Below are 17,625 nucleotides of genomic sequence, written 5' to 3'. Positions count from 1 at the left end.
TTGTCATGCCAGCAAAAATATGTGTATATTATAGCAGCCCAGATTGGCTCAGTTAGAGGCTAGCTGTGTGATCTTCATGAAATATACATGTGTCACAGCACTAGTGTGTGACATACTGATTTGACAGGCTTGTGAAATCTCCTGTGGGCAGTTTGATGTATGTTTATTAAAACATAATTTTATTTTAATGATATGTAAAGTGTTATTGCACACTTACCCTTCCTCACTTACCCTACATTCTGCTCTTTGATACACAGTAACAGGCAATGTGTAAAAGCCTAAATAGACAGAGAGTTAGGTAGGTCATCTTGTGAATTACATAGTTTTGTTTGCTTAGGGATTTTTGCTAAGGGTTTATAATGCAGTCAAAACTAGTGTGATTCTTCTCTAATTGAACCCTGATGGCAAACGAAAAGAAGTCTGAACCAAGAGGACAGTAGTCCCTATGTTTGTTCACTGCTTTTTAAGAACCTGATTTTCAGACACTGTCTTCCATTTTTACAGGTGCAAATAATAGCATGCATGATATTATTGACCACAATTTAGCTCACAATGACATTGAAATCACCACTATGGAGGTCCGGTGGAGGCTAGACTGCAAACTTGGCCTTAAAACCTTAGCTGGCTCTGAATTCGTGACTTTCAGGTCAAGAACAGTGAACTCATTTCATATGTGCCTTGACGATGAGACTCATTGGATGCTGCTTTCAAAGATGAAAGGCAAATGATCTGATCCACTGTGTCATATTTATCAACCCTTCTCCTAATTATTTTTCAAATGAAAGTTTATTAAAAGAAGCACTAACTTGAATCATAGTCTTGTGTTTGAAATTAATGGTCTTGCAGCAAATATTTCCTCCTTTAAATGTCTAAACCTTTCCAAAGATTAAAGGAAATTAGTGCTGGCATGTTTCATTAATTTGGCAATGTAGCAGGAGGAAATGTGGGACTAATTTCATTTGTGTGGATTAAGAAATGTGTCAGTTTTTCCGTTCTGTCTCTCCAGGGCATATTTTTACTGCAAGGCCTGTCATGATGACATCACAGATCCCAAAAGGATAAAAAAATGTGGCTGCAAACGGCGTAAGTAATATTTCTTCTCCCTCCCTTTTCCTCCCTCCTCCCCCTTCAGGAACTGCTCAGCCTTAAGGAATCTCTTTAAATGCATTTATGTGTTTTACACAGTGGTGCAGAAAGGGTAGGAAATAAATACATGGCAATGTAGTTAAATGTCATTTGTAATTCTGATGTGAATATTTTTAAAATTAAATTTCACACCACTCACTCACACCTGCAGCTTCATTAAAATGCCTATTTGTGTCCAAAGTTAACAAAGTTCAGATAATTAAATCAAGATGAATCTGTGCCCACGGCATTTATTTGTGGGCAGTAGGACGTTCTGAGTCTGAGTAGATGAACAATCTTATCCACATGGGGCCAAATTCTGCCCTGACTTGCAGCCTGTAAAAACCCATTACTTGCAATGGGCTTCCGTGAGGCATAAGGGCAGAATTTGGTCCTTGTATAATATAATGTAACATGTAAAGTAAGCTAAGGAACAACACTGAGCTACATAACAATGCTGAAATAAAATATTATGATGAGTCCCATAGGCTCCATCCTGCTGTCATTCTGCAGAGGAAGTCCAAATGTTGAAGGGAGTTCTGTGCGCAGAAGAAATTCTGGACTGGTCCCTTTAAATACAACAAAATTCTGCTTTCAGAGGTGTTCAGCAGACTTCAGTGTTTATCACCTGCTTTACCCAGGTTAATAGAACTGTGGTTGAAGTCAGCAGGAGATTTGTGAGTGCAGGGAGAACAGAACATTGGAGTGGAGACCTGTTTTTGTTTTTTCTTTATATTTATGCAGGAATATATCTGGCTCTTTAATTTTGGTGGACTTTCTGCAGTCAGGTTACCCAAACCAAATGCCCGCACAGTAGATTTGACCAATGAAATATTTGCAGTATAGATTTCAAATGTAGGCATGGGGATTCCTTCTCTTAATGGATATTTGGATATCATGTGTACACTTACATGGTTTAGATGATATTCTGCCATTAAAAACCACATAACCCTGTTTAGAGTCACAAGAAAAGTGGGTTGGACTGTCTCAGCAGAGTCTGCCCATGCTTCTGCTCCTGCTACTTTTATGATTCCCAAAACACTGTGGCCTACTGATTGCTGTTGTCTCATTACAGTCTTGGCATTTGGAAGAAAGGGCTAGACTTGGACCTTCACACACACCAGGAAAAGGGTACTTCTACTCAAACCATACCAGAAAATGAAATTCTCTGTAGAGAAAAACAATACTATTAGAGTCCGTAAGGACAGCCTTCCTCTTCTCTCCCAAAAAAAGACACAATCAAGGAGAACAAGGTTTCTACATTGTTTCCTTAAGGTAGCATAATAGAGATAGAGGAGCTGAGACTTTAATGGAGAATAGTAGCCACAATAGTCACAGTGAATGCAAAGTTCGTGGAAATCAAAGATATGCATGCCTGTGTGGAAGGAACGCATGCATTTGCCTAACATATTGAAAAAAATTGTTCAAGAACAGCTTCTCCATGTGAGACTGTTACTCTGGAACTCCAAGGTCAGTGAGACTGCTGAGTAAGTTCTGGTCAGGCAAGTGAAAACTACCCGTGGGTTCCTGCAACTCACTAATTTCCCCCCAAGATTTCCCAAAACACTAGGGAAGGGGAAACATAACCAACATAGGGGAGCTGTTGTTGCCTCCTTACCCTTTATGTATTTTTATTTTCCCCCGCCACACCTTTCATATCTGTAATACTATGCTGTGCTCATGTGTACAGGCTTCTATCAAATTCTCCAAGAGACTTGGTATCGTTTGGATTCAAGACCTACATAGATGGGCCACATTTAACTCAAATATATTGCAACATATGAACAAGCAACTACAATGTAAAGGGCAGAAGCATGAAACGGAATAAAATGTTCAATTTTGGGAAGCCAGGGAGAAGAAAACTCCTTGGAAAGAGACCAACCAATGCAGTATAAAACAGCAGTAAGGCCATGTCAGGGCTAGAATGACAGCCTCTGCATGTAGCACTAGGAAATGCTCCAAACGACATAGTCACACACATCAGTCTAATGCATTAAAGGGTGTTGGACAGATGTGGAATGAAATGATGGAGTTAGTGAGGCTGAAGAAGGAGCCTGTCAGAGCCACCACACTGAGCACTGAACACCAAGGGGGTAATCTTCCGAGTCAGGTGGAGAGGAAAAAAGGCAATGATGGCAAAGTCTAATATGTACTCAGAATATTTTCTTGGTTTGGTTTCTCTCTCTCTCACACACAGACAGACAGACACACACACACACACACACACACACACACACACACACACACACACACACACACACACACACTTGTCAGAACAGCTGATAACAGCTTAAACAGCTGCATGTTCATAACTATTAACAATAATTCAATACCTTTGTTTTTAAAGTCCTGTCAATCAGTGAATGATATAAACCAAGATTTTCAAAGGTAATGGGTGATTTTTGGTCAATCGATTTTTGGATGCCCAACTTTGAGACACCTTTAAAAGGTCTGATTTTTAGAGGGCAGATGCTCAGTAGTGTCTGCAAATCAAGTCCCTTGAAGGTGTCAAACTTTGGCCCTCAAAATCACTAGTCACTTTCGAGTATCTTAGCCATCATCTCCACATATATGGTGCCTGAATTGTTTGTCTTAAAAACACAATCTAACTAAAACAAAGCAGAAATTACAACAAAACATTACCTTATAAATTGTGGGGCTTGGCTGTCAACTTAATTTACAATGAGATTGTGAACAGTTCAGATATATATTTTTTAATTAATGAGCAACATAATCAAAATTAGAGACAGTGGATTGCAGATGACATGTAAGATGAAATGAAGGGATGAAGATAAAACTATCAGCATGTACAGGTGAATGAAATGTGAAAGAATGTCTTCTTTACATGGAAATCTTAATTATTATGGCATTAATTACATGCAGCTTCCTGGGACAGTTGAAAGCCATGTTCTTTAATAATGCATCTGAGGTTTCATGTCCCTTTAGATATTGTCTGAATATTAACTGTGGTATTGTCAGGGTCTATAAGTGAGCCTGACCTACATAGCCATTTGTCCAAACTTGTTAGGCCTAGTATTAATAATTCAAGTAAGAACTATGCATCTCCATGAGGCTAGGGATAATTAAAGTAACTATGCTTTCCTTTCACAGTTTTCAGCCATCCGTCCTTCTCCCGCCTCTCTTTACTGCCTGAATAATCTGTAAATGTTCACATTACATTGTCCAGAGAGAGATATAGAAATTCTATTCACAAACCATTGATAATTTTGTGGTATATTTAGCTTATGTTTTCAATTTCTTATTTAATTTCATTGTATCTTTTCAGCAAAGGGCCAAATGTATATATGTATATATTAAATGCAGCCATGCTGGGATGAAATCTCTAACCTGGATGATTCACACTTTCTGTTTCTTTCATTCTGTATAACAACTCTTGTCTAATTCTCTATACATTTTTTCCAGCCACTTGCTTGCTGCAAAGGGTGGGGGTTGAACCCCGGAGGGACAGATCGTGTGTACTTTGATGTTTTTAAAGGAATGTGTTGTAACCTGTGAAAATTGACAAATTTTTGATTTATTTTTTCTCTTGCTGCCTTGGAACACGGTCCCTACTATATTTTAACTGCACACTGATAGTGATCTATTGTGAGTAAAAACGGGTTCCCTGTAGCCCAGAGTGCGGTCCAACCTGTCTTTCTCTAGCAGAGACTTTTTTTTTGTTTTGTTTAGTAGTTTGGTTCTTTTCTTTAATATTTATGTTGCATGTAGCAGTGACGTCATACCCCCACCTTTCTCATCCTTTACACTCACACGGATCAGGGCGACGTTGAAGAAAATACAGCAGTTTCCTCCACCTCCCTCTTTCCTCCCCATTTTCTCCCCAATCTTATTTTTATCTCCAATGGAAAATGAAGCCTTGACAATGGCATTTCCTTTAAATGACTTTGGACTTCTCATTTCTTTTTAGGGATGCCAGTTAGGCTGGAGTAATTACCACTATAGCACTGTTTGCCTGGTTAAGTGGAATTCATTGTTGGGCTTGTATTCAAGGTCTTGGGCTTGTATTCTCTGCTGCTCAGCTTCATTTCATGACAGAAAGGGGCATACAGCAATTCCCCACTGTCCCTTCCCTCCACCCCCAGCACCAAAAAAAAAAAAAAATAAGCCAGGCAATGAATTAATTGTGTGATCAATTTCTGATGCATAAACCTAAACCTATCCTTAACTGGAGACAAGTGACTCTACAGTGGTAATTATTTTTCCTCAGTCTATGAAATTTCCATTGCTGTAAAATTAATGATACATGTGTATGGCCCAATTATGCTTTCAGTAGCATAACTTTGAAGCTTATTACAGACCCAGTATGAACTTTATAGACCACTCTGTCTGAATCTGAGCCACAGCATTGTTAATTCTACAGTATCTATGGAGGCCCTCAGTCATCGACCATTTCTTAGTGCACACATGGTCCTGGTAGTTAAAATAAATACAGCATTTGGGAGGTGGAGAACAGTTTACATTTTCACTCATTCGATGTACAGGCACTCCAAAGAAAATACATTGGGGAGGGGTGGGGTACTGCTGCCATACTTACAGGATTATTCAGAGCTTCTCAGTATGACTAAACTGTTCCCAAAGAGTTTCAGGGACCAGGATTAGATAGCTCAAGGGTATAATGAGCCACAGTGGTACCACTGGGATCCCACTAACCACTCATTTTAACCGTGGCTACTCCAAACCTGTGAGGTTATCATTTTTTTTACCATTCCCCCAAATGTTACTCTTGTTAATTTGTTTTAAGATAGCAAAAGCTTCTGCCGTTCTTGTGCTAAGTGCTACACAGTCACATAGGAACACAAGGACCTAAACAATCCAGGAAAGGCAGTACTTTTGGGAATAACGTCACAGTGTTAGCCAATCAGCATATCCAAATGCTGTAATACCATTTATTGTTGGGAGGTGCATTGAGGGAATGGGAATCTACCACTCCACATAAGGTGCTGAACAAGACAGTTGAAAGCATTAACTAGCTTAGGAGCCAAGTTCACCAACCTGCCTATTTGAGACCATTAGTGATGACAGAATTGACCACTTGCATTTTAACTATTTACAGTTCAGCCAGATAAAACTTTCCGCCTTGTTCTTGGACATAGATTTATAAGTGATTTTTATATGCACACTGCTTCCAGGATTAAGACCCAGAAATTTAGTACTCTGAGGATTTTATTGCTGACATTAGTAACTCTGGGACTTAACCCAGCATCCTCAGGGTCTTGCCCTGATGTCAGCTAAAGGCAGTGATCTGATAGGCCTGCCTGGTTCCCCAGTCTCTGTTTAGTTTTTAATTTCAGTTCCTATCCTCAGTAAATCAGGATTTGAAAACAGTTTCCACTATAATAATCTTTGGTCCAGTAGAGCTCAATTAGCAGTATCAGGACTATTAAGACAAAAATAAATAGGTTTAAAAGTGAGATTATAATCAGAAGAGTGAGACTGTAAAAATGACAAAATGGGGGATTTGTTTATTATTTCTCAGTTATTTCCATATCAAATTTGTCCTTATTTTACAAGGATAAGACTATTTTTCTTTCTTTGCACTCTGCATATGCCATATAGGATGTAGGATTCAATCTGTGTTCTTTCTGTAGTGTACATCATCACCACTAATAAAGATTCTGCAGTCAGAACTTAGGTGACTATTTAGCTAATGATGCAAAAGGTACAATATGATCCTTCATTTTTGCAATTGCAAATTAGTTTGATTGCCATCGAACTACTAATATTACTTCCCACAATTCATAAGGGGAATAATTACTCACAGACACAAAATTGTTCCAAGAAAAAGAGGGCTAGGTTGAGTCCGGCTTGGAAGACCAAAGCCACAGAGATATTGAAGAATCCATGTTTACATAGTCACTTTTCTGAGTATAATTCACCTTAAGCTGAAAGAGAAGATTCAAAGAAGAATTTTTTTTTTAAATAAATACGCAACTTTGCCTTAGTTCTTCTAGTAGTTTCAGCGCCCTTAGAAATGAATGGAGGAAGTATTAAGAACACATTGGCTGAGTGTCCCCTGAAATTTAATGAAGAAAGGGTCATGAAGACATATGAAAATAAAAATGAATTGGTCTATAAAAATGTCATTAATTCAAAACATGCAAGTCTTTTTCTAAAGTTACTGAAATACAGTAGAATGTGCAGATTGTCCACTCACTTCACCTGCTGCTCCTGCGGTTTTGGCTGAAGAACAAGAACACCCTGTGAATTTCAGGAAACAGCTAACAAATTGCCTATGACTGACATCACTTAAAGACAGAAATTTGCAAAACTTGCAAAATAGCTTGCAGGCTGCATTTGGTGGTCTTGAAATTGCCCTGGAACACAGTGAAACGACGGAGAGCTAGCTTTGTCTGTTGTGTTAAGAGAAAATCAATTGTCACCAGTTTGACATGCTGCTGTATTTTTAAGAAAACTGAAATTGTGCTGTGGGAAGCCCTTTCAATTTTTTAGACTGATAATGTTAACCAACGTCGCCAAAAGGCAATCAAATAAATATGGTCTTCCTTTAATGCTGCTAGTTGCTTTATACCATAATTTATTTGTAAAGTTCCCCTTTGTTGTCATTTTACTTGCTGGGATCATGAGAACTTGATGAATTGAAATGACATCATATCTATTTCAATTCTTAATGGTAGTTGGGTGCTTTTTTACTCACTGCCAATCAAGTGACCTCCAGTCCACATTCTACTTAACCAGCTGTTGTTTGATAGAGATCCACTAGGTGTCCTCATAGATCTACTTTTTGTTACCATTGAGGTCCATGAGTAAAACTACTGTTAGTGATGGGTGGAGCAATAAGTTCAGGATGACTGTATGGTAACATAAAACATACAAACAAACAAAAAGCAATCAGCAGAGAAGAAGGGGTGCTTTGTCCTGCTTGCTCTAGACAAGGAACTGTTATTTGACAACTTATTTAAAGAACAATTGGCAATTTCCCTTGCTTTATTTTGTGGCTGGAAATATTCCCCATTACTCTTTGTGAATTTTAAATGACACCTCACTCAGACAATCCTAGGTACTTTCTTCTAGACATTTTGACAGGGCTTGGGGGACTTTGTGATCAGAAAATGAGGTGTTGCCAGAGTGCTAGACACTCAGCTTTCTCCTCTAAAGTAAAAATGAAGAATGTCAGTCTGTTTTAAAAACTGCAGCAAAAAACATTTGTGCCAATTTTAAAATTATAAAATAAATGAAAACTGAGATTTGAAGTCTAAAATGTTGATAGTTTTGGAAACGTTTTTTCCAAATAGCTTAAAAATCTTGCCTTTGTTTCCTGCTTTTATCAAATAGTTTGTGTCAGTGGAACAGCTACATTTTGATTCATTAGCAGAAACCAAATTTCACTGGCTTGAATTCAGATACATAAGAATGCCCTCTGGGTTTGTTTTGTTTTGTTTTATTTTGGGGGCGCGGGAGTTATGCCAAGAAGAGGGAGCTGCCATTCCCTTCTATCCATTTATTTTTCAAGAACCTAAAATAGGAAATTAAGTTGTTATGTTCTGTTTTTATTTTTACCAGAACTGCAAATAACAGTTCCATTCTGCATCCTGATAATTTTTACAAGGGTATGGTAGAGAATGATTGGATTTTTATGCAGTTGCTACAGGTATCATATGAATTTAGCATCCACCCAAAAGGCTGTACAAAAAGAGCCCCTTATCCCCTGCTGATTACCATTTTTTATTAATATTTATGGAAGTTTAACAGGAAACAGTATGTGTGTGGCTGAACCATCTTTAATCATTTCTGTCTTGTCTTTGATCTTCTCACTAATCATCCTTACTAATATTCCATGTTTTAATTTAAATTTATTTCAATATTGTATTTGGTATGAATGTAAAATGACTGTGTAACAGGAATGAAGAGTTACAGCATGTTTTCTTTACAAAATGTATTGCTTTAATATGTGATTGCTTATATACTGGTTTAAACCCTTATAGCAAGTCTTTTTTGTTACATTTATTGCCAGGTTAAAGCCTGTTTCTTGCATGTTAACAATGTGAAATATCAAAAAATGATGCATGGTCTCCAGAACAACCAATAATAATAGTTAAAAACAGTCCCTGAAAGGTGTGGGTTTTAAGATGTACCTGACAAACTTTCCCTTATTGAATAGAAGGATTTAAATTGTCCACATCATTGGTTTAAGTCTGATTAAAATGGTTCAAAAAGTTTTCCTTCCCATCCTTCCCTGCCCTTAACAATGCTTTTTTTTTTTATTTTAATAAATGTGTCATCGTTTATTATTTTCTGTTGACAAAATATGGCTATAAGTAACTGAAAACCAGGGACTGTTACTAACCAACAACATAGTATTACAGAATTTTCAGATACTGTGTTTCACTACAGCATTTGATTAGAAAAAATCCTTCAAAACAGCTGTATTTTAAACCCAAAACGAATCTTTTTTTCCCTCACCTAGTATTACTTTCTGGCAAGTACCCTTTATGTTTTTTCTATGGAACTCCACATATTGTTAGAGTGAAAAACAAAATAATAAAATAAAAAGAGGTGTAATGGAAACATCTAATCAGTTTATGAGCAAATGTCTCCCCTACGTTGTCCCCAACTTTTAGTTTTAAAAGTACATGCTGGGGAGAATTAGGAGAGGGAAACGTGGATGAACCAAATGCTGTTTTGAATTTTCTGTGTTGTCTAAATTTGTATGCATCAAAAGCTGCAGTGGAACCCTTTATACTAAAAGCCAATCTCTGAGGAATGATGTACCATGCGCTGAACGGGCCTGATGCTGCATGATGACTTTCTGAACAGCTGCAAGATAACTTGACTAAGATGCTAAAAGAACATGCCACTAGAAATGCAATTAACGTTTTAGAGGAATGGAGTCACTGCTGAAGAGATCACTCATTCATCTCCCTCAATGCCTGTTTTCCACAATCATAACGTTACCCTTGCTTGACAAATATACTGTATGGCAAGTCACAAAGGTCTTAGAACAGGACTTGACCCATTTGAGAGAGATAAATCCCTTTTTCCTGGTGACTGTAGCATTCAAAAATGGCAAAACTGAGGGGAAATAATTTAAATAACACCACCATTGTAACATAAAAAAGACTTCCTAATGGAAGCTACAGGCCAAAGAAACTTTAATTTTTTGGCTACTTTTATATTTGAAGGTTTTGCTTTTGGCTGTCAATGTTCTGTTTAAGTGGCGGTATAACTAAGCCAGTTCATGCTAAGGCATTACCAACAATGATGGTTCAGTGCAACATCTGAAACTATTTTCAAGTGGCATTTATTTTCATCTTCAGATTCAAATTGTGAATAAGATAAAATTGGGCAATGATACTTTCGAGTAATTTTTAAATTAAACGTGTTACATTTATAGCAAATACACATCAAAGATAGTATCACCATTTTGGGTCCATTGCTTAAAAGATACAAATGGATTTTGCTGATGCTAGCACATCTTTTTGAGTTGGTTTCTAAGTAAGCATTTATTTATTTGCTTTCTGAATTGACATCTGAAGACAGTTGTGATGTTCAATCACAGTTCCACTTGGAGCAGAAAATATGCCAATGATTGGTTCAGCATGTTCCAATGGACCAATGTTCTGTGTGCTTTTGGTGATGCCTTATTTGTGAATTGACTTTAATGTCAAGCATATTTGCCATTATTAGCTGAATCTCTCATGTGAACAAATTTTGGTATTCTGTCGAGAGTCAATTTCAGTTCCTGAAGGCATAATGTAAAGTCACTAAATCTTTCAGGAAGTTTTGTGAAGATGTCTTGTAACTCTCCAATAACATGTAATTTAATGCAACAAAGAAACTTCTCAGGCACTGTTTAATACTGAGAAATTATTAGCACTTTTGAGAGGCTCTCTGTCTGTTTTTTTTTAATAACTTTGATGTTTGCCACAAGCAATGTAGGTCCAAATTATATGATTGATTAACATCTTTAAATTTTTCTCTCTCTTTTTGGCCCAGCAGTGTTAATTGTGCCAGGGGAAAAAAATGTTGTTAGGATTTTCTGTTTTTACTTTTGTTCTTTTTTAATCCAAAAATCTGATTGTAATTAGCAATTCTTCCCTATGTCTGTGGTCACCCTATAAGACTTAGGGAGAATATAAAGAGTAATTGATCTTTTCCCTACTTTTGATGTGCAGCCAAACTGTTATCAATAATCACATTGCATTTTTTTTCCTGGGTCAAGACTGTTAAACATAAACTAAGGCCTGTATTAAATCCCTTAAGTTACCTTCCAGCTGCCTTGTTATATATATATAACCTTGCCATTAACCTGCTGCTCTTCCTCTCCTCCCATCCAACATATGGTTATAGCCAAGATGTCCATCTACAAGAGAATGAAACTGGCATGTTGTTTTGATTGCGGACGCTCTGAGCGTGACTGCTCTTGCATGTCAGGCAGTGTACATAGTAACATGGACACCCTTGAGAGAGCCTTCCCACTTTCTTCTGTCTCTGTTAATGATTGCTCCACCAGTTTACGTGCCTGTAAGTTTTAACACCAACACATGCTGTTCCATGTCTGTGGTGTCTGTGGTATCATCCCTGTCTTGTGTCGTACATTGTAGTTCTGTGAGTTTTACTGGGCTGATGCTTTTTTTCAGAATTAGTTTTAATATAGCTCTATATTTATATATGATCTGGTTTGGGGTTTTTTAATACCAACATTTAATTTATTCATTAATTTGCTTAATGTGCTTCTTAAATAGTGCGTCTTTGCGGCAGCATGTGGGACCTTAATAGTGCAGCTTGGTGATGTTTTTGTTTTTATTTCATGCATACAGTATAAATTGTCATTAATTACACAGTAAAGTAAATGCCTTATTAATGGGGGGGGGGAGTCTGTGTCTAAATCTATGACTACAAACTGGTTTTAAAAAAAACCCTATAAATTCAGTGGGCAGTTATGATAGCAGTGTGGTTGAATGGCATACAGTAGGCAGTGGAAGTCTCCAATAGAGGATACAATTTGTAGCTGAAGCTAGGGTTGTTTTTGTTTTTTTCCCATTAGCCTTGCTCTTTGTAACCCTTCATTTGCTGTAAGGAAAGAAGTCCTCATTCAAGACGGACACCCCAGAAGGCTTAGTAGAGATGGATGTACCCAGTGTAGAGCTATTTCATCATAAGCTGCTCTTTAATGAGTCTACCCTGATGCAAGCTCCTGTCATGTAGTCCATCGCAAAGTACCCCTGAATAGAGGAGGAGCGTGTCACTCTTTAAAAATGCACCTCTAGCAGGTGACAGTGATTAGCACCTATCATGAACAAACCACAAATGCTCTTCTGAAGACATAGAGCAAGGAGGGAGGAGCAATGCAAGTGATTGTTAACTACATTACTGGGAGCCTGAGCACAACTGTTCCTTCAGTGATTTGTATGCAGTCGAGGAAGATTATTGTTGACAATAAATGCCACCCTGTTCAAATATCCATAACAGGCAAAACTATGTCTCAGGCAGGGATTGTTTTCTTTCTCCCTATCCAAATGGATGGGCAAAATCAGAGTATCTGGTAGAAAAGACATAGTTTTGATCAGGAAGAGCAATTACCTGAGATGTATGGCATGGCACACAGGAACTCCACCAAGTGCTGAGTACAACGGGATTAGTGGATGTTGCATCCAGTAGCTTTTTGATACAACATAAATACAGTGTTTAGTCACACCTGCTGAATGCCTTAGCTCCAGCTATTTTGGTCTGTGATGCATTGATCCAGAGAGACAGACTCTTGGCACATAATCGTAAAAGCCTTGTCATTTGAATTTTTATCTAGTGGGGTTTCTTGGTGATGCAAACCCTCTCTGTGTACCAGTGGTGTAGGTATAAACGCTCTGAGGCTATGTCTATACTGCGCACCACTGGCAGCGATATGTGGGCTACATTCCACAGTGAAACAGAGGCTGTGTCCACATTGCAGCGTGTAGCTACACATGTCAATGAAAGGCTCTGGCAGGGGAGATGCAGCAGAGAAAGGCTCCAGCAGCTCCCTGTGGCAGGGAAAGGCTCTGGCAGTGAGGTACCACTGGAGCCCTTCCCCTCTGTCTCCCCGTTCCCCACCGCCTCCCACCTCCCTGCCAGAGCCTTTCCCCACTGCTAGAGTCTTTCCCTGCAATGGGGAAAGACTTGAGCAGTAGGGAGGCAGCCGGACACTACACTGCTCAAATAGCAGTATAGATGGGGGAGGTGTTGCTTGGGCATGTAGAGAGCTGTGTAGGGTGTGTACCCTAAGGCTTTAGGCATGTCTTTACTCAACTCACCCAAGCAATGTCTCACCATCTACACTGTTATTTATACGCATGCTGGGGGGATGTGACCTGTATGTACTCTACATACAGCCATAAGGACTATGCAGCGTAGCTGTTGTGTCTTTCTTTTTCCAAGTATCAGGGGGTAGCCGTGTTAGTCTGTATCCACAAAAACAACAAGGAGCCTGGTGGCACCTTAAAGACTAACAGATTTATTTGGGCATAAGCTTTCGTGGGTAAAAAACCTCACTTCTTTTTCCAGTTAGTCATCTCTAATGCATTATCTCCAATGGGTGACAATTTCCACTAGTAACTCCTTTGCTCTATACTAAGAGGTTGCACCCTTTATTGAGCCCTGTGTCACTACTGTGTAAAACTAACTTCCCTGTGCTTAGAACAGTGAATAAGAATCTTCCAGTACCGAGAGTTACTGCAGACAGATTTACTTATATAATCTCTTAGTCTCTGCAACACAGCACACAATATTTTTTACATTAATGCAGTCTCGTGCAAAGAGATTATGTGGTTGAGTCCTTGCATTGCTGTTAACAGCAAACAGACAGCACTAAATGAATACGTCCCCTACAAATGGGTGACATTTCTACCATTAGTATCATCTGGCAAGCAAAGAGAAACCCTAATTTGAAGAGTTAGTGTAGCTTTCCAGTTCACTTAAGGCTGTAGAGGGGAAAAACCCTGGTTTTGATTTCATTGCCTATTCAACCAAAAACATCCTGTGTATGATATCATTGCCCTCAACAGCACCACTTTTGGAAACATGTTAGACCCATGTTGCATTCTGAAATCTAAGGGATATTGACAGCTTTAGGGATTTTTAGAATCCTCTGTTTCATCGGCCTTTTCCCCCCCGTCGTCACTCCATCAAATCAAGAGATCTCATTCTTCCCCATGTGAGACCACTCACCTATGACCGTTAATAATAAGTAAGAAAAATCAATATCAATTCAAGCCCTTAACAAACCAGCATAGGCCTTTCTTTTGTATATATACATACACACACACACACACTCTCATACACAAAATTCCACTGGCAGGGCTTCAATAGAAATCACCATGTTTTCTTTGCTGTGCAGAGGGGTCAGATGATGCCCATCTTGACAGAGCTAGTTAACTCAAAGAATGGTGGTGAGAGTCGGCTTTTCATTAAATATGAGCAGATGTGAAATTTAGAGTGTTTGACAATTAGAAATGGCAGCAGCAGGGCCCTGGAATCAAAGTGAGGTCAGATTGGTAGATCAGATTACCTCTCTTACATTCTTTAGTTGTTCAGAAAATCATTTTGAATTAGTGTCAGTGGAGCCATGATGAGTTTTGCCCTTTGTCTTTTATGCTAGAACTGTATTGTTTCCCAAGACACTCGTTAAAGGTCATTATACTATTACAGGGCTTGCTTTGGTCATGGTTCCCCTATTGAGCTGGTGTGCTTCTAAGATTGCTTAATGTGTTTTTCATTTTTATTTTATTTTATTTATATTTTATTTTTAAAAGCAGGCTTTCCATTTTCAAGGTAAATAAAATCAGAGACCATTGTCTGTCGTGTCTTCAAACAGTGAATAATGGTTATGAGAATTAACCGTGTTTATAGGAATCTGGTGCTAAGTAGAAGCTTATGGCTGTATCAAGTTACATATTCATTGATGTACATAGGAGTTTTGTGTGCTAATTGTATGCCCCTGTAGAGGAAGTGGAGTTTACAGTATATGTTGCACTGTAAGTGAAAGAGATTATTTCTCTGTTTATTTACTAGACTGAATTTTACTGAACTTTCAGTTTATGAAAATCACATTTTGATTAGCTATAAATACACTAAAATCTCTTTTGGCATTGGTGGGAACCATCTAAAAGGAAAGAGGTGTTTTTTTGCAAATGTAGGGAGATATAAGGTGAGCAGCAGTTTTTTGTTTGTTTTTGTGTTCTAGCTGCATTTTGTAGGTAGAAACACTATACGGCAATTCAGTGTTGCTTCCAAATCTTGGTTTGGAGGTGCAGCAACACTGAGGTGAAGAGTGGCACCTGGACTAATTCAGAAGGAAGAAACCACTTCCTTGATGGAACAGATTATTGGGTGACGTTCACAGAATTAGTTACTATGTACAAAGTCCTAAATGGAAGAGGAACAGGTTAACCTAAGGACAATCTCACTATCTCCAAATCACAGTATGACTGATATTCCTCAGAAATCGATGGTCCAAGAGTAAAGGTTTACTACTGTGCTCTAATCTGTGTAGGTTATTTTACCATGCCCATCTCCATGGTATCTAGGCTTGCAGGTGCTCAAGGAAGGGCATTAATGGAAGTGGGTTGATATCTGTGTAATTCCGTTCCTCGGGAAATACACTTCAGCATGCACCTGGCTATGTTTAGAAATATTTGTGTGATCACAGCAATCTTGGCTACCATCCTGGATTGGGGACCTACAAAGGAAAGCATGGGTCTCAGCAGCTTGAACTAAAGAACCAGGCTCTATAACTGGGGTTGAAACAGATTGACATCTTCTGTGGATCAGGCACAAAGAGGAACACATAACACGTATTGACCAGTGGGTTATAGTTAGAAGATGCATGGCTTTGCCTAGGTTTACCAAACTTATTAAACTTTGAAATCCTGGGTTCCTAACTGACCAGTTAGATTAAAAGCTCTGGGCAGTAAGAAGGAGGCATAGTTTTTTGTTCCTCTTATTTGGAATATTAATGATTCAGTGACTTCTAAATGAGTGCACATATCATTGCGTGGGAGTGGCTGCTGTCGGAGGTCCAGATCCTCTGCTTTCTATGTTAAAAGGCGGGATTTGATGCCTAAAATCCACAGTTCCTAGTCTGCTGCCATTTCATCCATGAAACAGCCTAAGGACAGAAATACCTGCTCTTGTGGAGGGCTAGGAGCCATGCTGGCCCATGCTTGCTGTGACATGGAGCATGCATCAGTAGTAGCATGGTTATTTCATTCTATAATGGCAATGGATTCTCTTGCTAGACACTAATGTATACCCCCTCTGTAGCATGGAAAAGCTATGGTCTGAGGAGTTAGTGCTGCTCAAGGCAGCCATAACTTATGATCCAGATTTCATGTAACTTACACTGCTCTGAAAGGGAATATGCCAGATACTATGCTGTTCTCCAGACTCCTTCCCCAGCTGTGTGAGCTTCACTACAGCCACGGAAGAGATAGAGGTGCATGTGCTGTTGGGGATACTAGTATTATTATTATTGTTACCCCATAGACACCTTTCCCCTCCACCTGGCCCAGTGACCCTCTCTCTGCTCATGCTGTCTCCTCTCTGTATTGCACAAAAAGCAGACTATATGCCATCAGTGTATTGGGAAAGGAGAGGTTGAGGGGGAAAATTGATGGGATCTGTTGAGGGAGGAAAGATGGATTTGATTTAGATCCCCCAGAATATGCTTGTTAGGTGTTGAGCAAGTAATTATGATAAGATGGGTATGTTTTTCTAACTCGGTTTTATGAAATGACCCAACCTCTCTGTGTTGGAGAATGTTAGTGTTAGCTTGTTCTATCCTGACATTCCTTTAATGAGACTAATATAAAAGGACAATTAAAATGAGGGCATAGTGACACAATAAAAAGCTTATTAATTCAAACCCAGAGAGAAGACAAATCATGCAGTGTTTGTCACGAATATCCAACATTTGTGAAGTAACCCAGTGAACCACTCTGTGGGGAGGAAATTGACTTACATAAAGCTATTTCCAAAAAAATTATTCCTTCCTCCAATGGGACAAATTTTTCCTTCAGTTACTATTGAAATTGATAGAGTTACTCTGGATCTATTCTTGTGTAACTGAGGGCCAAAATGTGTGTGATGTTTCCCCTAGATAAATCTACAGGATTGTACGCATCTTCTTCAAAAATCCTAGAAATAATTTTAAAACATACTTACGTATGTTATAATAAGCATTCAATTTTACCAAGGGAATAATTTTAAATAACATAGTTATGGTAAAAAGTCCAGCACAATAAAAATCAAGGCACCATACAACACAGCATCTTAAATGTAATCTTTAGTGCTACTGGATAATAAACAAAACCAATTTATTTTCATTAGCTCTATGCACAGACTAAGCTACTGTCAACAAAGCTGATGTCACCTAAATGCCCTTTTAAGTATGCAAATCAAGACAATGGAAAGAAATGGCACAAAGGGAAAATACCTATGTAGGTCCCAGTGCTGTTCTGTTCTATGTAGGTTCTTATACTATGCTCC

General features: G+C 38.5%; 1 protein-coding gene and 1 long non-coding RNA gene across 36 annotated transcripts in view; one reads left to right on the top strand and one right to left on the bottom strand.

Annotated features, from left to right (window-relative positions):
* Positions 1-17,625, top strand: part of KCNMA1 (potassium calcium-activated channel subfamily M alpha 1) — an 873,581-nt gene that overhangs the window by 732,925 nt on the left and 123,031 nt on the right. For 18 of the 35 annotated variants that reach the window (XM_065551703.1, XM_065551701.1, XM_065551699.1 and 15 more), the window contains 2 exons: positions 1,007-1,083; positions 11,455-11,628. In XM_065551703.1, coding sequence (XP_065407775.1) covers positions 1,007-1,083; positions 11,455-11,628 — 251 coding nt within the window. The remainder of the gene's footprint in view (positions 1-1,006; positions 1,084-11,454; positions 11,629-17,625) is intronic. The other 17 variants (XM_065551712.1, XM_065551711.1, XM_065551710.1 and 14 more) reach the window with 1 other exon arrangement.
* Positions 1-17,625, bottom strand: part of LOC112059881 (uncharacterized) — a 37,637-nt gene that overhangs the window by 17,985 nt on the left and 2,027 nt on the right. The window lies entirely within an intron of this gene.

The sequence above is a fragment of the Chrysemys picta genome, chromosome 7 (genome assembly GCF_011386835.1).
Source record: "Chrysemys picta bellii isolate R12L10 chromosome 7, ASM1138683v2, whole genome shotgun sequence".
Classification (NCBI taxonomy): domain Eukaryota; kingdom Metazoa; phylum Chordata; order Testudines; family Emydidae; genus Chrysemys; species Chrysemys picta.
The sequence above is the reverse complement of the archived record's forward strand: the minus strand, read 5'-3'. Positions and strand labels throughout refer to the sequence as shown.